A 21,797-nucleotide genomic window follows, 5' to 3' on the forward strand; every position below is an offset into this window, starting at 1 on the left:
GACCTAATATATTGCAAGTTCTTAAAATTCATGGAGCACAGTGCAAAATAAATTCTTTGCATAAAAAACATTATAATTGATCCTATTAATGTAAAGCTTCAAATCTTAAATATAGTTGTCGATGTAAGTAACTTTATAATTAGATTGAACAGGTAAATTGAAATACATTAAGATGTGTTAAGATGATGATTGATGTCATCTGACAGATTAATGCCACAGCTAGTTGTATTTTTGAGGCAGTAGGAATTTACATGGAAGGGGAAAAAAAAGACATATGTATTGGTTTGGCATGGCCTGGTTTTAGGTAGCAGGTGGCCACAGATTTGGCTCCTGTGATAAGTTGCTGGGAGCTTCCACCATGTCCAGCAGAGCCAGTGGCTGATGGCTCTGAGGATGGACAGGCTGCTGGCCAAAGCTGGGCCAGTGAGAGAGGCTGGAAACATCTCTGTGATGACGTATTTAAGAAAATCAAAACAAAGTCAAGGGCCTTTGCTTCTAGTCAATGAAGAGGAGATGGGAATATATGGGGGAAACGACATGGAGACACCAAGGTCAGTGGAGAAGGAGGGGCAGGAGGTGCTCCAGGCACCAGAGCCAGGATTCCTCTGCAGGCTGTGGTGAGACCATGGTGAAGCAGCTGTGCCCTGCAGCCCCTGGGGATCCACGGGGGATGCAGAGATCCACCCACAGCCCCTGGGGATCCACGGGGGATGCAGAGATCCACCCACAGCCCTTGGGGGAGGTGCCCATGCAGGTGGGTGCCTGGAAGAGGCTGTGATCAAGTGGGAGACCCAGTGGAGCTGGAGCAGCCTGTCCTTGGAGGACTGAATCCCATGGAAGAGAGACCCATGCCACAGCAGTTTCGGGAGGACTACTGACCGTGGGAGGGACTCACATTGCAGCAGTTTTGGCAGGGCTGCTGCTCATGAAAGTGGCCCACGCTGGAGAAGTTCATGGAGAACTGTCTCCTGTGGGAGTGACCCCACAGCCTCACAGGGGAAGGACTCCTCTGGGAGAGCAGTGGAAGAAAATCTCGGCAATGAACTGACCAAAACCCCCGTGCCCTGTCTTCCTGTGCTGTGGGTGGGAAGCAGAGAGGGACTGGGGGGGGAACGGTGTTTTAAGGGCATATTTTACCTCTCATTAACCTCTTCTGATTTCGTTAGTAATAATCTCACTTTGCAACTTAAGTTGAGCCTGCATTGCCCTTGAAATATTTCTCCTGGTCCTTATCTCACTCATGAAACCTTTGTTACGTTTTTTCTCCTCTGCCCAGCTGTAGCAGGGAAGGGTGAGTGAGCGACCCTCGTGGGTGCCTGTTGTTGGGCCAGTGTCAAACCACAACAGCACAGTAGATGGAGACTCCCTTTTTAGAGGAAATCACAAGGAAAAGATGAAGTGTAATGGGTACAAATTCCTCCTGAGGAGATTGATTTGACACAAGAGGAAAATTTTTCACAATAAGAATATAATCTCCCCAGGTACCTAAGTGGTGGATTCACGAAGGTTGGACACTTTTAAGATTTGCCTGTAGAGGGTGCTGGGCCATGTTGTCAATACAATGCTTTTCCAAGAAAGGTGGGACCAGATGATCCTTGGTATTCCTTCCAACCTGGTATTCCATGATTCTATGAAAATGCGGCTTTGTCCTTAGTTTTTCATAGCTCTGGTCATGTTTTTCAAAAGAAAAACTGGTTGCTGTTGGGAGGGCTGGGCCTTATGTCTCTCTCCTTCACTCTCATTTCACACACTTGAAATGAGACTGACTCTAATTTCCTATTTCGTGTTTTCATTCTTACCTTGTGATGTTTTGTAGCTCCACCCACACAGCAATGCCTTTTTGTTCAAAATGACAAGTGTTACTTTGCAGTGGGTGTTGTAAAAGCCCATCTGAGCTGAAGGCAAAAAAATCTGTATGATTAATTATTATACAAAGCACAGCCAAGAGAAAAACTTCCTGTTCTCAGACTTCCACTTCCCCCAGTACTCTTCCCTTCCCATGCAGATACTTGCACTCTTTATCATTCCCATGGGAGGAAATTCTCCTGGGATGTGGAGGTTTGGCTTTATATTATTCCTGAGGTTGCCTGGCAAGGACGTGGAGATAAATTATTCCAGTGTACGGTATAACCCCCAAGATAGGATACACACTTAAGAGACAGAAGATCAAAGTTCACAACTCTGAAAATGTATCAGGATGTGAGCCATAATCTTTGAAAGCTGAGGCAAGTCTTTATGGAAGCAGTGACCTAATTCTGCAAAACAGAACATGACTGAATCCCCATCAGCTGGTCTCCTTTCCTCTGCCTGGAGTTAAGCATGGAAAATATAAGAAAGTGTAAAGTGTTACCTTTTCCGTGGTGTTTTCTGTGGGTTATTTTAGGTCATAGAATAATAATAATCACGGGTTTTGATGGGACTTTCAAAGACTATGTAGTTCCAGCCCTCCTGCCGTGGCACATCTTCTGCTAGACAAAGTTGTTGAAGTTCCATCCAACTGCCTTGAACACTTCCAGGCATGGGGCATCCACAGCTTCTCTGCATATCCTGTTCCAGTGCCTCACCACCCTCATCATAAAATGCGTCTTCCTTATATCCAGTCTAAACCTGTGCCCCTGCCTAACCACAGGGCTTTCGCCCAGGCTCCCAGCTGGGAGCTGGGGAACCCAGTGGTTCATCCTATGCTTACATGAGGCAGTTATTACCTGCTGTAGATATCTTCCCCTCCCTTTCCTCCCCTGTACCCATACATTTGCAGGATCGAGGCTTGTCCTCCTGATTTCCAGTGGCCAGGCAGCCCAGGGAAGCTGAGCTCCCGTGGCTGGGCAGAGGCACGGAGCAGGGCATGGAGAGGAGGGGTCATTTTAAAGAGCACCCGAGCACAGGCTCCGGTCTCTCTTGCTCACTGTGACAGCGAAGTGCCTCACTGAAAACCAGTGAGCTGGGACTTAAGCGGCCTCTGATCTTTCTCACTCTTTCCCCCCGACAATTCCTCTCTTTTTGTGTTTGCATTTTCCAAGGAAGAGGCGTTTTCACGGACAGCTGTGGGACAGAATCTTTCTGAGGAGGGTAAGAGGTTTTTAACTCCTCACTTTCAGTTCTTAGAAGGTGGCATTTTGAAGCAGGGGGGAGGCTGGTTGGTATAATGCATTGTTTTGGGACCCCAAGTGTCCTTTGGCATGACTGGTACTTAAGCTAAAATAAAGTAGGTGAAATCAAACAATCATAAAAAACCAAATCACTCAGGGTTTTCAATATTCAGTAACTTGGTTTTATTATAGTACTGTTTGATTTGTTTCAGTAGGTTTGCGTGTCCCATCACTTACAGTGCTTGTGCACTAAGCTAGCTTGTGAAATTTCTGCTGCTGAAAAAAGCATTTCTCAGGAAAAAACTTTGGATAGTGAGCATTTTTGAACAGAGCTTAAAATGTTGTATTTAAATGAGCTCTGCAGTGATGCAATGAGGCAATAAACATTAAGTACTACATGTATTAAAAATTTTAAGTTACAAGTCTCTAAAAATACTTAGAAAACAGATAAGGCTGCCAAAAGAACATGCCTTCACCAACTTTAAATTGTGATTATTAATATGCAAAGCTATAACTATGTATGTAACATACAAAATTATCCAAAAGCTTTGTTTCGCTTTTTCCATGCCAGCAAATATACACAACACTTGAAACATTGTAGAGTTTTTCCAACAAAAGTTGTGTTAAACAGCTAAGTATACTAAAACACTAGCTATACCTTCAACTGAACCTGTCTTAAAATGGCAAGCTGCTGGGAGGTTGCTATTCTGGGAGGTGACTCTGATAGGTCTCAACAGATGCAGCTCCTGGAATGCAGCCGGAGCGGGGGAGCCGGGCAGCAGCTGACCCCTGCACTGGCACACTGGCATATCAGGGATCACAGCTCACGTCAGCACAGGCTGACACTGACACTCGGGGCACACATGGCCCTCTCCCTTGCCTGCTCTGCACATGGTCATCACCCAGCAGCAGCAGCAGCAAAAAACTGCTGGTGCTCACAGGCAGCAACCATTCCTTTCTATAATTAAATTACCATTTTGTTACATGCTGTGTGCTTAAGGAAGAAATGATGTGCTGAGATTCTAGATTGAAATATTACTGAAGTCTTTTTATTTTGTTATCTACAATAAACCAGTCATTCGATTTATCATTAATTAGCATTTTTTCAAGTTTGAGTTTTTATGACTGCAAGGATCACAGAGAAAATTAGCATGTGTAAATTGTTTTAAAATCAATGGATATACTGGAGATAAATGCTATGTTTGAATCTATTTGAATGCTGATCTCCACAATTCTGTTTAAATTGTGTTATTGAAGATCAGTGGTTTTCTTCAAGTATATTTGCACATACATATATTTGTTTGAAGTAACTCTTTTGTTACCAGGGGCTGTCTCACATCACATTTGACAAAAATTGGCTCTTTATTTCATTGAGAGCTCTACTAGAGCTGATATATATAATTTAAATATGTGTTCTAACATAGTTATGGGACCGATTCTTACCTTTCCATAAGCAGAACTTGTTCAAAATAACAATCCTGGTAGAGTCTGTGTGACATTTTTTCAAATAGAAGTTAGGCATGTTCCTAAATCTCCACAAAATCCTAAAAGTAGGATTATAGATTTCAAATTACTGATACTGAAAAGCAATTAAACTATGCTATGAGCAGAAAATATTTGCACATCTGACACAGGAAATAGAACACTATTACTCTATAAAATGAAAAGTTACAAAAACCTGAAAGGAGTTTGGAGCAGGACTTAAATCTAAAAGCAATATTACATCATATTAAAATCCTCTTTATGTCTCATCTGGCTTTTGTTTCTTTAAGAATTTTTCCCAGTCTTAGTATTTCCTGGCCAAGTTCTGTACTCACCTCTAAGTCTGCAGCAGCCCTGGAGTAAGGATGAACAAACATGGGGGTCTGTATATTTCCTGTGCTTCAGGCTAATGAATTCAGGTCAAGAACCTGTCTGATTTAGATAAATATATTCAAAATTTTACACTCTCTCAAACCCATTTAGAGAATTTAACTTTCTGACTGTGGTGATAATAGGTGAATGTTAATTTATTATCTTGTTATTTAAAACAAAAAGAAATTACTGAATTACTTGTAAGTATATTCTTCAAAGTTGGAGTATTGACTGTTATTAATAAGCAGTCATGCTGCAACCTAGAATTTAGGAATACAGATTATCCTGTGTGTATGGTTTTGTGGCATTATACATCTTGAAAAAGGTTAGATTTCTTGCATAATCACATAGCTATTAAATTTCACAACTGTGGTGTTTAATTTTATTTTTAGCAAGTGCTTGGCTGTAATATTTCATTGCAGTCATGGCTCCTAAGAAGAAGAATGTGAAAAAGAACAAATCGGATATCAACGAAACAACTATCATTGTGGAAGATAGCCCCCTCAGTAAACTAAATGGCTTGAATGGACTCTTGGAAGGAGGAAATGGTTTCAGCTGCATTTCATCTGAGGTTTCGGACCCATCATACTGTCCAAACCTCTTGGAAGGTCTAAGCAAAATGAGACAAGAAAATTTCCTTTGTGACTTGACTATCAGTACCAAAACCAAATCATTCAATGTTCATAAGGTAGTGATGGCTTCAAGCAGTGAATATTTTCACAACATCTTAAAGAAAGATCCGTCCACTCAAAGAGTGGACCTCAATGATGTGTCCCCAGTGGGTCTAGCTACTGTTATCACCTATGCTTACACTGGAAAACTTACTCTCTCACTTTATACAATAGGTAGTATTATTTCCACAGCAATTTATCTACAGATTCACACCCTTACAAAGATGTGCTGTGATTTTCTAGCCCAAGAAATCAGTGTTGAGAACTGTATGTACATTGCCAATATTGCAGAAACATACGGACTAAAAGCAACCAAAGAAGCAGCACACAAATTTATTAAAGACAACTTCATTGAATTTTCAGAAACTGATCAGTTCCTAAAACTTACTTTTGATCAGATTAATGAACTTCTTGCAGATGATGACTTACAGTTGCCTTCTGAAATTGTTGCATTCCAGATTGCAATAAAATGGCTAGAATTTGACCAAAAAAGAGTAAAGTTTGCTGCCAATCTCTTAAGTAACATCCGTTTTGGTACCATCTCAGCCCAAGACCTTGTCAATTATGTTCAAACTGTGCCAAGAATGATGCAAGATGCAGACTGCCATAAGCTCCTAGTGGATGCCATGAACTATCACTTGCTTCCCTATCACCAGAATACACTTCAGTCTAGAAGAACAAGGATCCGTGGAGGTTTCAGAGTCTTAGTTACTGTTGGGGGACGCCCTGCTTTAACAGAAAAGTCTCTTAGTAGAGACATCTTATACAGAGACCCTGAAAACGGATGGAAGAAGCTAAGTGAAATGCCTGCTAAGAGTTTTAATCAGTGTGTCACAGTGATGGATGGATTTCTCTATGTGGCTGGTGGGGAAGACCAGAATGATGCCAGGAACCAAGCCAAGCATGCAGTCAGCAATTTCTGCAGGTAACTACTACTTCTTTAAAAGGGATGGAGGTATCAATTCCACAGAAAGCAGATAGATAGATTAAGCTGGTTTGTGTCATGCAACATGAATCCCTTGGATGAAGAGAAATGGGACAATGTAGGGGAGGTATAGATGCTATTCTATATTAAACTTTGAATGAACAGAAATATACAACTGGAGTTATGCAAAAAAATTCACCATGGTTACACATGCACACTGAGAAGTGAGGAAAAACTGAGAAAACTTATTCCAAGTGGAGGAAATAGAAACATTAAATAGGAAGTCATGGGATGTTCTAAGGAGACTTCAAATTTTCAAAAGCTTTTGATGCCTCAGAAAAGGTTTGGTTAGAAAACTACCTTTTACATATTATAGCCTTCACTTTCTATTCACCATTCACTATATGTTCAACAGCTTTTTGTATTGAAATTTCTGTACTGAAATTAATTTCAAATCCTTTATTTTTTGATTATTATTATTATCAAGAGTTTAGAAACAACGGTAGCATTCCTTGATAGCTGTCTTTTACAGTGTACCCCAAACAATACCTCACTTCTAAAATACTGCAGTTGCTATCTATAGTCATCTGAGACTGCACTGGTGATAGTAAGGTCAGAAGAGTGCACACACTAACATGCAATGTCACAAGGGCAGTAGTAGTTTTTAAATAATTCAGCCTAAAAGCTGCCAGCTTGATGCAAAGTAGTAGCTTGATGCAAAGCCTGGTGGTGGGAAAACTTTTATCTGCCTTTTATTTACTAACAGACTATGAACACACAATGACATTGCACAGCTGCAGTCCTACCAGTGCTTTCTTTCCTGTTCCCAGAAGAAACAGTCAGCTTCTCCTGAGGATATTAACCAGTACACCAAGTTAAAGAATGAGGAACATTCTCTAGATCAATTTTATTGTGTAATCTACTTTGTCAGAAAAATATCTGCTCTCTTGACCTTCTGCCTTTAAGCTATGCCTCACGTTGTCACAAGGAGTTGTGCCCTCAGTGCACACCTTGGTTGCAGGGAGGAGGTGGGGGAATCCTCGTTATGCCCTTAACCTTGAGCATGTCAAGTCACATCAGTATGTCTGTGGACTTGCAGATGACAACACTGAATGACAATTAGTATTTACTTTCCCATAGTCTTTTTCTTATGTGATTCTCTGGTCCCCTTACCATGCAACAGAAGTGTGTGGGTCCACTAGTGCACCTCACTCAGCATCTTCTGGAGTCATAATTTGCCATTTCCTGTTTCAAAGTTGCTCATTTAAATGCCAAGGACAAAGAATGTTATTTCAGATGGGAATGGTATTAGAAAGCACAAATGCTCTTTCCACATAAAACTTACTCCATGGGAGTGGTGAGGAAAGTATATTCACCATTTAGAAAGCACTAAGAGGATGCAAGTATAAATCACCACCTAAAGTTTTTAAAAACTGTATGAGTAAATTTAGACGTCTTTGCCGTGGGTGTAAATTGCAAAAGAATGTCTAAAATTTCTATTGTATCTTGGAAGTATCTCTTTCCAGTATTCTAATGAGATTATTATACAAAATCAAATTACATCAGATTTACTTCATCAGAGAATCAGATTTAGTTCATTAAAATAATACCAGGTTTGAATGATACAAAAATATTTTTTCTCCAGTCAAAACCTAAATTTATTTGGAAATTTAATCAGGAATACCAGTTTCATTACACTGACTTTTAATAAACTAACTAACTAACTAAAATTCTAGCAACTCCACTCTTGCAGCAGTTGCATAGGATTACTGTATAATTTAGCAGAGCAGTGTTACCTTTTTTTTCAATCCTTTCAGGTATGACCCTCGTTTCAACAGCTGGATTCACTTGGCGAACATGAATCAGCGGCGCACCCATTTCAGCCTGAACGTGTTCAATGGCCTCCTCTTCGCTGTGGGTGGCCGCAACTCCGAGGGCTGCCTCTCCTCTGTCGAGTGCTACGTGCCTGCAACTAACCAGTGGCAGATGAAGGCCCCGCTGGAGGTGCCCCGGTGCTGCCACGCCAGTGCAGTGGTGGATGGCCAGATCCTGGTCACAGGAGGTTACATCAATAATGCTTATTCTCGCTCAGTGTGCATGTACGACCCCAGCAAAGACAGCTGGCAGGATAAGGCCAGCCTCAGCACCCCAAGGGGCTGGCACTGCGCAGTGTCCCTGCTGGAGAGGGTCTACGTCATGGGTGGGTCTCAGCTGGGGGGGCGAGCGGAAAGGGTCGATGTTCTCCCTGTGGAGCGTTACAGCCCATACACAGGGCAGTGGAATTACGTGGCGCCACTTCAAACCGGAGTTAGCACAGCAGGCGCCTCCACCCTTAATGGGAAAATTTACTTAGTGGGTGGCTGGAATGAAATAGAGAAAAAGTACAAGAAATGCATTCAGTGCTATAACCCAGATCTCAATGAATGGACAGAGGAAGATGAACTGCCTGAGGCCACTGTGGGTGTATCTTGTTGTACTATATCCATGCCCAACACCAAGACGAGGGAATCCAGGGCCAGCTCAGTCTCTTCTGTCCCAGTCAGTATCTAAAGATAGGTCTAACCAGCAATAAGTAAAAATGTTTACCAGCACAGCAATATAATTAACCCTTTAAGTAGAATTTTTGGGCTTATATGTGGAAAAAAAAAATTATTGGCTTTGCAAATGTGCTTTTTAACAGTGCAAACTGGCCAGTTTTCATGAACTTTAGTACAGGTGGCATGAAACAGCACGTTCGTGCTTTTTAACAGTGCAAACTGGCCAGTTTTCATGAACTTTAGTAGAAGTGGCATGAAACAGCACGTTAGGGATAAGATCAATTTCCATAGCAGGAAAAGAGAGAGTTAACCCATAACCACAGAATTTAATTCTCCTCCTTATTTTGCCACTGACTTACTATACTATCTGTGGCAAATAATTTCATGTTTGTGCCTTGGTTTCCTTACCCGTAAAATCGAGATAAACTTGCTGCAGAAGATTGTTATGAGGCTTTTTAATACAAAGTTTTAAATGTTTTCAGAACCCAAAATAAAAGTCAAATATGATTAGTAATAAATCTCAATATAGATCAGAAATGTGCCATATCATAAAATTGATCAGTTTTGTTCTTTTCTAAGCATTTTCTATTTTCAGAAACAGAAGGGGGAAAAAGGCAAACCAAAAATACCACATATAGCATGTGCATACTTTCTTTTTGGGACAGTGGTATTCACAAAAACTTCTTAAAGCATTTTCTCCTTCAGAAGGTAGAAAGAGTCCCTCATCTTCTGCCATGAAACCCTTTAATTCCTATACCAAATGCTGTGACATGGCTTTCAAGATCTGAATCCATGAAATACTTTATCTCCCATAATCACTATGGGCCAGACCCAAGGGGCTACTTTGGGTGCCAGATGTCTCTCCTGACCTCTGTGTACACCAAGGAACACCACCTCACCCTTGTCCTCATGCTGGGGAGACACCCCTCTCATTCCAGGTTGAAAAACCTAGGAGCTGAGTTCATGCCAGGAGAGACCAAGGGCTAATGGCATCTGAACATGGGGAAGATGCACAGAGCAAACTCCCTTACATTACTCCAGCAAATAACCAGTGGAGTAAGGAACAAAGATGGAATAAAGACTTCAGGATCTGCCCCTTGGAATTTATGTGGAAAACAGAGAATCACAGGAAAACTCCCTTAGTAAAAACAAAGAGATACCATAACACCTTTCTTGCCAGTTGTAGGCACAACAACACCCAAAGTAATTTTCTCCTGGGCGTACTATTGTGTATCTCCTTCTGAAGCCTTCATTATAGCCCTTTTCATGGAGATTTCATTCATATTATTCCAAAGGCTAGACTAACGCTCTTTGTGTTGAAGTTTTCCCAGTGAATAGAGTGGAGTCTTCACTCAACTTAGTTTACGTTCCAAGAACTTTTCTTCCTGATTTCAGCATGAAGTAGGGGAATTAGCATGAAACCTAATCCTATTCTCATAGCCAAAGGGATATGCAGCCTATCATGTCCTGGGAGGATTTGACACCAAAGGACTTCTGTCAGCACAGAATGTCTACAACAGCACAAAATGTCTACATCCTTCTTTTAGGGAGGAAAGAGGGAACACAAGGAATTAAAATGATTTAATATAACCAGAAGGGCACTCACTTTAACCAGTTCATGGAGGCTTCACATTCAGTTTCCTCAGATTATCATTAACACCTCCAGGCTTCAGTGCCAATGAGAAGCCACACTCTTAGCAACACCTATGAGGCAGAAAAATTTTTATCTCATTTGCAAAAAGGGAACACTATAAAATTGTCTGTCAGTGCAGATGTTGTTGAGACAAGCATTTTCAGGACCCAAGCTCTTTGTAACTTTGTTAAAGCTGCAAATTGAGGATCAGCATAAGCATGACATGGTATTAGAAATGAAGTAATTCACTCTGTCAGTTGGGATTAAACTCCATGGTACTCAGTCCTGTTTTCCAGTTCTAACTTAGAGTTCAAGTTTGCATCCTGACTATAAAATTTCGAATTTAAAATTGTATTTTTGAGTGCTGTATGTTATTAAATCTACTGCCACCAATGACTTGTGGTCAGAGAAGCACTGTCATATAATTTTGATTCATTCAGTTGGCATATAGGTGTCCTCTACTCTATGTAATTCAAAGAATAACAAATGTGGAACAGAGTAACATTAAGTATGAATATTCTATTCTTTCCCATTCCAGTCACCAAATCTTTTTCCTGAAGGAGAGAAAAATTTCTCTTTTCCCAAGTCATGACCACATGTTCCATATGAATGCATATAGGAAGCTCTTTAGAAATAACCATCCGTTCCAATATTTTTTTTGTAAAATTTTTTTCTCCATCCAGTCCAATGAAGACACCTGTACACATTCAATTGTAACTGTATTCATGGTGTAGTTATTTAGTTTTTATATCCATAAGGTTGCATTTATGAATTGAAAAAAACTACTGTTATGGCCTCAAACAGACATTGGATGCAATTGTCATATGCAAGTGTCTCTTTCTCCCTTTAGGAATTCAGTTCCAAAATGCCATGAATAGTCAGACACTGCTGCATGCTTTCCTGTTTATGAGCTAGCACTTCATGTACATCAACAACCATCTTGTTTTTGAGTAGTAAATTATTTATGAATGATGGGCTAAGTGCAATGAAACTTCTCTCTTACTACTTAAAGGGTTAAAAACTTTGGGGGCCAAATCCTTTTCATCTTACTCGCGAAAAAGGGTTCCATTGACTTCAGTGGGACTACTGAATAAGATGTACAGGATTTCGAACTCTTGGCCAAATTCTGGCAGAACAGTAGGTAAAACTGTCATACCTAGAAGGAAGACTGCTCTGTTGCCTCCAGTGCCTTTGGCCACAACAGGCTGACATGTCCTAGGACAGGAGGCAAATACCACTGGCCATGTGTTCCTTCTGTAGCACAAGTTAGGTACATACTTCAGGCCAAAAATCTTAGGTAGATTAACAACTGGTATTGTTACCAATACAACACTACAGGTTGGCTTTACATTATTTTCTCTAAACATCTTTTTAGGCTTCAACTGCACATTGAGCCAGGATTTGGCCCTTAATATGTGACACTATTAGCTGGACTTAATATTATGTTGAATCATACTCTGTACTGAGCTATTTGTGACATTTTTATGTATGACCTTCTTTTGTTAGAACTGTGAAAATTATTTGTATGTTCTGTTTTATGGGATGGTGTTCTTTCATTGTCTGGTACCATATATTCAATCTCTAGATATTTAATAATGACATCTCAGTTGAACTTGAAATACTGTATATACCAAAAAGAAGTTTTAAAGTACAAGGAAGTACTGTATACAGTAACATTAAGTAGAGCAGAAAACTTCCAGCTGTGTGAGATGCAGACTGTTAAAGCACTACAGGGATCTTTTTTAATGCTATACTAGTAGTAGGAAAAAAACCCAAAAAAACAACAAAACAAATTAACATAAGCTGTTGCCTTCTAAATTCTGTATAAAACACAGACGCATTTTATAGTTGACACATGTGCTTCAAATTCAGATCTGAAAAATAAGCTTTCATCAGTCTGTGAGAGAAGCAGTTTGCTAGGGTTTGTTTTCTTGTTTATTCCTGACTGTTTAGGTGCATGGGAGAGTGTGTTAGAGATTGTGAGGGAGGGACTTACTGCTGGAAAATTGTGCTGAAAGGAAAGTGTTGTGTTTAGTTCTTAATCAAGACAATATAATGATCATTCAATTTCTTCTTGAAGTTAACCTGCAAGATCATCTGTGGGTCAGTCAAGAGTCCAGTAAACTTGAATCCTTCAATGAGGAAAGCAGGCAAAATTAACATCAACCAAGCACAATGAGGTATTGAAAAGTGCTTTGTGTTGAGATTTTTAAATGACAATTCTTGCAGAAAAAAGGATGCAATGAATGAAATGACAGAGTAAGAACATTATATTATCCTGAAACCTAGATAAGTTTCTCTGACAGTTCTAACTCTTTACCAAATCATACTGGGTTTAGGAGCAGTTTTTCCTTAGCAGCAGCTGGGCTTGGTAATTCTAGTTGCAAACCCAGCAGTCACACAAAGAGCTGTATGAGCACACATGCCTTCTTGCATTCAGTGGGACTTCTGCTACAGAAGATATTCTCAGGGATTTATACTTGGAAAAATAAAAGAACGAAATCCATGAGTAGACAAACATCAATGTCTAATTAAAGGCAACGTGAGGGTGTTAGACTGATTCTCAGCATCACCATTCACTTACCATACCAGCACATGGCATTTTTTGAGACTCAGTTACCCTGTAAGGATAATATTTCCTTGGAATGGCTGCTCCATCATACACTCCAAGGTTTTTTCTGCAACACAGAGGATGGGAGGTGCTCTAGTCCATGGAAAGGCCAAAATGGAACCACTTAAAACCATCAGCAAACTAAGATTTTGTTCCAGTCCTCAAGGATGTTTGAGAAAAATATGCTGGAAAAAAGCACATACTTCAACACATACCTTTCCATAAGTAACGTTACTTATGTTTTATAACTGAGATTTTCATCATCTTTCTGATGAACAGCAAAGACCAATTTTCAATTGTCTGTAACTTCAATTCTCAGCTGAACTGAATTTTCAGTCCATTTTAGTCCATTTTCAGTCCATCCAAGATCTCCTGGGAGATCTTTTTCAAAGTCTGAATTCACCTGCACAGAGAATGCAATTGGAACCAGTAGTCCTACTATAGGTTCTTGACCTTTTTAAAATGAACCTTCTCATCTTTTTTGTCAAAGATTTGCTTTGTATAAGTACTCAAAAACATTGTAATGCACAGATTTATACTTTGACTTTTCCTTAAAAGATTTCTTGTCTCTTTTAGTTTCTCTTTTCTTATCCATAACTGAGTGACTATCAGAGCATCAAAGATGCACAGATGTGCATCTGTAAATGCTCAGCTGTGAATCTAAAAATCTCATTGCTGGTATCCCCAATAAAGAAAAGAACACAATCTGAAATGCCTGGATAAATTAATAAAAAAAGGGTGAAACATCACAGAATCACAGAATATTCTGAGTTGGAAGGGACCCATAAGATCACAGAGTCCAACTTTTAAGTGAATGGCCTACGTGGGTATCAAACCCACAACCTTGTTAGGAAACAAGTTGCTGGTGCTCATTTGCAAGTGTGACCCTGCACAGAGCTCTGTTCCCAGAAGTTCCCTAAAGAATAAAGGAAAATATGTGCAATTCTATACAGCTGGTGTGAGAGATTTGGTTAACACCAGATAAGTTTTCCCATGCAAAAGACATGTCTCAATGAAAATTTTCAATAACAATATAGGCAATTAATAAACTTATGAGGAATAGGCAATTTCTGTTGGTAAGAATGGGAACACAGACATTTGGGTACACTGTGAAAGGAAGATGATGTTACTCTAGTTGCAGTCTTAGCAGTTCCTTTATTGGCAAGAAAAGTTAAAAATATAACTTTTTTGTATAAAGCATTTTTCTGGCTTATAAGTGTTAGATTGCTTAAACAGAAGGGTTTTCTAAGTGTACACTTTCAAGATGGACTGTGATAACAAAAGGGAACATATTACAACAGAAAAAATCTGTAAGTGTAATGTGAGAATATTACTACTTAAAAACTAAAATTTGTAGTACAGCAAGTTGTCATTAAGAGGAAAACAGCATGTTGTTATTTTTCATTGTGTGCTTTAAATAAAACTGTTGACACATGGTGCAAACAAATTATTCTTACTGTAAAATCAGTTGGAGACTGCGAGACTGTCATTCTGACAAACGCCTGGTTGCAGTTGAAATATGCTTTGTTTTCTGAGCCCTGGGCTGATCCTTGCTTTCATATCAGCCAACTGGAATGTTTGTTACACCCAGACTATCAAACCACCTTCACAATAAGCTGCACAATGTGACAATGTGACACTTTTATCTTTTCCATTTTATAACAAAAACAACTTGCTTTTTTACAAAGCATTTCACAGTCTTTTGTTGTAATCAAAATGCCTAACAAGAAGTGATGATAAATCAGATGTCTGACTAGCAACTGAACATATTTCTATTTGAACTGTATGGCTAACAGTACCAAAAATAAAAACATCTAAATTTCAAGGAAAAAAAATTGTCAAAATTCTGAAGAGCAATTAAGTTGTGCCACAGGTGAGAGGGTTTGAGATGTCAAAAATTGTTCCTTGTGTTGTGATACCAAGGACTTGGTTCAAAGTGTGATTCTATAGGTTACAGCCTGAAGGGTTACCTGGCCTGTGGCTGTGAAGACATCATGACTGTGGGTTCCTAACATTCCATAATACACAAGGACAGAGGCTTTATCCTCTGAAATGTTCTACTTTATTACATTTAGCACAAAGATCACTGCTAGCAAGTATACCAATAGTTATTACAGCTAATATGAAGATCAATGGATATGAATGAATATGAATGTCAAGATATTACAATTATTATCAGTAATCAATAGTATCAGTCAATAAGTATAGTGTCAATCAATACTTGCATCAAGCAGTATGGTAGGATACCTGATGACAGCAACAATTAAGTAGGGATGTACTATTACAATTACTGGAGCTTGCCACTGAAACAAACTGATCAACAATAATATAACAGCAAATATGCTGAATGTACGTAATATTTACATTCAGCAGATTAGCCAGACCTAAAAAAAGCCAAACCAGCCCAAAAGGGAGGAACAAACTGATCCTGGAGGGGGCACTCAATCATCCCCAAAAGAGAGGAAGAAAGACCCAAGCAGTAAGACAACAGACAGAGTTCCTCTTCAAAACAGATCCCTAACACAAAGTCTGGAGTCAGCCAGCACTCCCACTGAGTCCAAGAGAATGGACATTTCACGGGGGATTCAGCTGGGAATTTCTCAGAGGGAGACAACTTTAGTCCCTTTTATAACAGAGAGACATTGAGTATGTGTAGGAGATTCTGCTTTGAGCAGTTAATAGATAATGTTAATTTCTATTTTTTACCTCTAACAGGCAATAGATGATTCTGTTTTCTGATTATTTTTTTACAGCAATTTTATATCTCTGTGCTGTTTTCCACTTTCTCAGAAAGTAATTGCTGAGAATTTGCTGAGAAATTGCATAAACAATTTTCAAGTAAATTGTCATTACATTCTCTTGGGTTTGCACTCATTCCTGGTACCTTGGGATGTCACTGGTTTCTAGGTCCCTGGCTGCACTTCTCTAGGATGCTTGCAGTTCCCAGGCCTAGTCCTCAGTCTCACAATCCCAGGCTGGCAGACCTCTCTCTGTTATGATTTTCAACCAACAAATTCTTCCATACAGCAATTTTCCTCTTCTAACCAGGTTGCAGACAGCTGGGTGAGCAAAGTCAGCTAGGTGAGCCTGCTGGCTCTGAACTAGGACCCATGCACCTCTGGTGCAGCAGCTGGGCTCCTTAGGGCACCTGAAAAGACACTGCATGCCTGTGAGTGTGCTAACCTGCACATCAAGTCTTGGGGTCAGGACTCAGTTGTCTAAATGCTCCTTGTGAGGATGCCCCAGGTGCTGCAGAACATTTCAAATGGCACTGGGTGTCCAGCTATGGCCACTAAGTCAAGCCTGGGGAAGAGGACTTATGTGCCACTCTGGTCTACACACTGCAGTCCAGAGTGAATGGCTGACCTGTGCGTGTGCCGATATGTCCACTAGTCCTGGCTGCCTTGGTGATGAGGATTTTGAGAAAGCAAAAGGGATGACTTTGCTTCAAAATTCAAGAATGGCTTTGAAGAGTCAAGCCAAGTTTGTAATTATAAGAACTGCTAGAAAGACAGATATTACAATTAGACTATGATATAAAAGCAAAAATATCTTAAGCAAGTCTTGACAAATGCATTATAAATGCTGGTGTTTAGCAATACTCAGCATTGCTAAAGTAAACAGGGATTAAATTAGAAACTGTTGGGATCCTTTATTTCTTATATTTGCCTTGTTACTTAAGGTCTTGAGAAAACATATTTTTCTCTATTGAAGTTATATTTCAGAGCTTACTATGTCATCATTTGCCTTCAAAAACACTTAAAGAATATGAGTGAAATATTTACTTAGCAAAACCTGATTTTCTGTAAATTATTCATAATTTAGCTTTAAGTCTTGCATAGATTTATGGTGTCCATTATAGCAACTTAAACCCAGTATGTAGAGGCCTATAAATTGCTATGCTGCTTGTTTTCATGGAATGCTTATAAGGTAAATGTTACTCAAACCTATGGCACAGTATTCTTTTTTTCCTTTGAAGGACACCATGTATTTTATAAGTAAAATTCCTAAGTAGCACAAAAAGTTCTACCTGAACATGAGGAAGAACTGTCCTGTGCAGATGACTGTGCATTGGAACAGGTTGCCCACAGAAGCTGCAGAGAATCCCTCACTCAAGAATCATCTGGACACAATCCTTTGCCATGTACTCTAGGATGACCCTGCTTAGGCAGGAGGCTGGACCAGATGACCATCTGTGGTCCCTTTCAACCTGACCCATCCTGTGACTCTGATTCTGTAGTGATGTGAGAATAACTGAGTAGGGTCAGAATTCTGCTTAATTAGAAACAGACAAATCGAACAGACTGCTTTTGTGTTGTGTTATTTGTGTATGGAATTATTCTGAGCCAAACAGTAAATTTGTTGAAGTTACTTCTCTAAAGGAAGAGAATAAATTCAGATTAAAGGTCTTTCAGTCTGCAACTTGTGTTTTTTTCAGTGAACGTGGCTACAGAACAAATCAGGACTTCTCATTCTGTGTTGGGTAATGCCACCTTGTAACTACAGTGTAAGTGCTTATGCATTGTTACTTAGATAGCCAGGAAGGAACGCCACGTTGCTTTACTGAACGTAGGAAAGCTTGTCTTTCTCAGCCTGGCTTAATGTCAGCTGGCCGCTTCTATTCCTTGCCTTTAGTCAAGGGCACAAAGTTCGCCCAGTTAATTTAGTTTCAATCTTCAGTTCGGCGCCTGATGCTCACGCGTCCCGAAGGATCATCACTCTGCGCAGGATCTCCAAAGGGTTTTGCTCTCCTGAATTGTTCCGGGAAGGAGACACTGGAGGGCACCAGAGGCCGGGGATGTAGCCGGGCTCCCCGCGAGAGACAAGCAGGGCCAGCCGGGTTGGGGCCCTGCGCAGGGCCGGAGCTGACGCGTGAGCCGTGCTGCTGCCCCACTGGGAGCCTGACGGCAGTGACGGGGCAAAGGCACAGGGAAGGAAGGCATCAGGTGCTTATTTCAGCTAGCAGCGCTGGAGGCTCCGGGGAAGCGGGAGAAAGAGGGGAAGAAAATTCAAGCGTTATTACCTCATGTAAAAATGTGTATTTCAGCGGCGGTCTGCCCACTTTCCCTTCTCTCATGTCCATCTATTGTCCATAAACATACTGAGAGAAAAGATTCATACCTCTGGACGATCCCAACAGGCTGCTGCCATGATCCTAAAAAAGCAGAGTGCAATTCAACAAGGATGAGCTGAAAAAATTCACGTTTTCTAAAATCTAAAAATTTCTAAAATCAAAGTGCACAACAGTGCATGAGGTTTGACATCAGGGAAATGTTTCTTGGATTCAGAATGAATTTTTGGTCACTGCAAGAGAGTACCACCCCTGCTTTCACAGGGAAAAGGACATAATCTTGACTGGAAGGATATGCATCTTTCATGTTTTTGGCTCACACCAGGGACTTGGTTTGCATGTTGCAGATACATGATCTCACCATCATCCTATCTGAAAGTTTTTCAGTCTCCTCTTGTCCGAGCTGTTCCAGTTTGAATACATAACTTAATATTTACCACCCTTGCAGGGTAGGGAATACATTTCTTTTCACTTTCCCAAGCCAGTCTGCTAAATGCTGATAGCTCAGGACAAGTTCTTACAAGAACATATTTTGCTTTCATCCCAGTGCAGTACAAACACATTTTCTAAATTACTGACATTTAGCAGATGGGGAAAACAGTTATTTCCTATGTTGCTGGGAGAATGGTGCAGCCAACAGATTCCTGGCCCAGCTGCTGCTCTAAAGCTGTTATGCTGGTCACTGCATACACTTGAGGGTTCAGCCAGTGAATTATGGTTTGCTATAATAAGAATATTTTGCTTTCCATTAGATCACACTTGGTGGAACAAAAGCAAATGCACTGAAGCAGCCAAAATTGTTATCAGTGACATTTCAGGGCCCCTTTGCTTCATTGATGGTGTCAAACAAGTTCTAGCAAAAGGACACCTTAGCCACATTGTCAGAAGTAACAGATCAGCTCTTCTGAAGGAGAAACAGATGTGGCAGGCCAGGTGACCTGCAAAGCATTGGCACTGCAAAGGAATTAACAAAGCTGAAAAAATGAAAGTGAACATCATAAATCATAGATTAAAACTGAGTGCAGAGCTCTCTTAAGGTGTTATGTGCATAATAACACCCTAAGATGTTAGCAGCAGCTTGAATTCTTCTCACACAATCCATGGAAAAAAATATACCTGTCTCCTGGATGGATATTGTTGCAGGGGGTCACAGCAAAGAGACTGGTTCATGCAGCAGAAGCAGAGCAGGAGGTGTCAGTTTGGGTAACTACCCAGAAGTGGGATCTGTTCATATGAGAAGTAAGTGTTCAGAGAATTCCCATAGGATCATATCTCTTTGGAAGAGCAGACCGCTTAAAAAGGCCAGATCAGTCATGCGAGTCATGAAGCTGAGGAGTTGCAGGCATTAGCTGCTGTGTAAGCTAAATGCTTTCATATCTGCCACTGGTCCTTTGAAACACTGAGGACAACCCAAGGTCAGGAAGCGTAAATTTAGACATCTATATATATGCCCTAGATATTAAACCTTCAGTTACAGGCAGTACAGTTAAAGGTACATTATCAGCCAATGCAGGCACATAAAGTGATTTATTCGGTCACTCACAAGTCCTCCTGTAGGATAAGCCAAGTTACTCCTTAGGCTTTACTGACTGTATTGGCTAGAGACAAGATTCACACATAAACATCCAGCACTGCCTGTGTGCTGGGAGGGTGTCCTGTCTGGCATCCAGCCATCCCAAAAGGACATGGGTTTCCCTTATGTTCTAAGTGCCAGGCACATCTCAGACTTCTGAAATTCTTCCAAAGGCACCAACATTTAGGCAAATTAATCAGACCATTGGTTTCCACTGATCCATTGATCACCACAATAAAAATATAGACAGAAAGCATGTTTATATCTTGTAAATAAATTGTAAAATCTTTATAAATTTACATGTAGGCATGGTAATTTAAGGGCCTCCATCTTGAAGTGAATTCCACTCCAGATATTACCTGTTCTTCTCTGCCCTTGAAAATTTTGTTGGCTAGAAGTTTCATTTTGAAGCTGTTTTGTCTTTTAATTTTAGAAGCTCTCATGCTTTCTTTCACTCACCTGAAATATGTCCATCAACAGTTCACATTCTTAAGGCTTAACAGGCTAGTGCAGAACAGATACATGTGCACACAGGTAGCTCACTGTTTAGAGACTGCATTAAAATTTTCCTAACTCTTGCTTACTTGTGTTTTGCAAGAAAATCCCTGGAAGGCAGTCCTGTGGCCCTCCTTCAGCATATGGGGACAAAAATGCTATTTATGGGGAGTTATGGGTGACATGGGAATGAATGTGTTTAAGAACATCAGAAAAAAAACAGTAAAATGAGTTCAAAGGAATGGTCAGTATTAATAACCAAAGAAGTATATGGAAACAGTCAGACTGGAAGATGCTGAGGGATGAGTTGTTCATTTATACCACAACCTTGCTCCCTCTGCAAGAGGATGGCAACAAGAATGTCACATGGGCCATGCTTCCTTCCACTGTGCCATGAGGAAGATGAGGATACTCAAACAGAGGTATCATGGACAAGAGATAGCAAGCTTGCCAGAGTTTTATGGAGAACAAAGCTTTTGAGGATGAAATGAGGATTTGGCATTCACTGATCATCATTCAGCATTGGACTCTGGACCAAATTCTGGTCAGGATCAGCTTGGGAGTGATTGCTCCAGTTCATTTGTTTTGAAGTTTTTCTCCCAGCCTGCATTCTTTTGTTTTTGCTGGGATGAAACACAAAACAAAACCTGCCTGACATTCAAACTGTTCTGCTGATGACTCACTGATGCACTCCATGGCTTTAAGCTAGGAACTAGCTCACTTGCTATCTCATTTGTGCCTTGTGAAAAACAGAGTAATAAGTTACACTTTGCTGATAATGAAAAAGTGAACATGAATGGAATTGCTCCCAGAAAGTAAATTACTAAATAAATACGCATTAACAAATGATCCTAAGACAAGAATATGCTTGTGGGAGCAGCTGCATTTTCACTGAGGCCAGTCTTGAATAACACCCTGCCCTACAAAAGGCTGAGAGTCACCATGACAAAGCACAAATTGCTATCAACGTTATTAAGGTGATGGTGACTCTTTTCATTCAAAGGTATCACAGGGATCAGAAAATGATGTGGCATATTCTTCAGTTTTGTTCCCTCCTTTTGTTGTTGTTCATGGCTGCCCCTTCTGCAGGTACAGCTTGATCCTGCTTCTCAATCTCCTTCCACAAAGAACTGGGTGCTGAGCTTAACCATGAGACTTTACAGGTCTGAGCGTGTTTTAGAGACATTGTCATAAGAGCTTCCAGACCCTTCAGTTTAGAAGGAACACCATTAACATTCACATATTTAGGACAGAACTAAAGTACAGTACAGTAAATTACAGTACAGTAATGTATTCACAGTTATTTACTTGCATTACCACAAATTTTATAGACATAGG

At 40.3% G+C, this 21,797-nt stretch overlaps 1 protein-coding gene across 1 annotated transcript; it reads left to right on the forward strand.

Moving 5' to 3' along the window:
* The first annotated feature begins 1,983 nt into the window (after positions 1–1,983).
* Positions 1,984–14,767, forward strand: KLHL31 (kelch like family member 31). The gene is made up of 3 exons (XM_015622405.3): positions 1,984–3,069; positions 5,336–6,539; positions 8,357–14,767. The coding sequence occupies exons 2-3, from the start codon at positions 5,368–5,370 to the stop codon at positions 9,087–9,089; spliced, it is 1,905 nt and encodes a 634-aa protein (XP_015477891.1). The 5' UTR covers positions 1,984–3,069; positions 5,336–5,367; the 3' UTR covers positions 9,090–14,767.
* The last annotated feature ends 7,030 nt before the right edge of the window (positions 14,768–21,797 follow it).

This window comes from Parus major, chromosome 3 (genome assembly GCF_001522545.3).
Source record: "Parus major isolate Abel chromosome 3, Parus_major1.1, whole genome shotgun sequence".
Classification (NCBI taxonomy): domain Eukaryota; kingdom Metazoa; phylum Chordata; class Aves; order Passeriformes; family Paridae; genus Parus; species Parus major.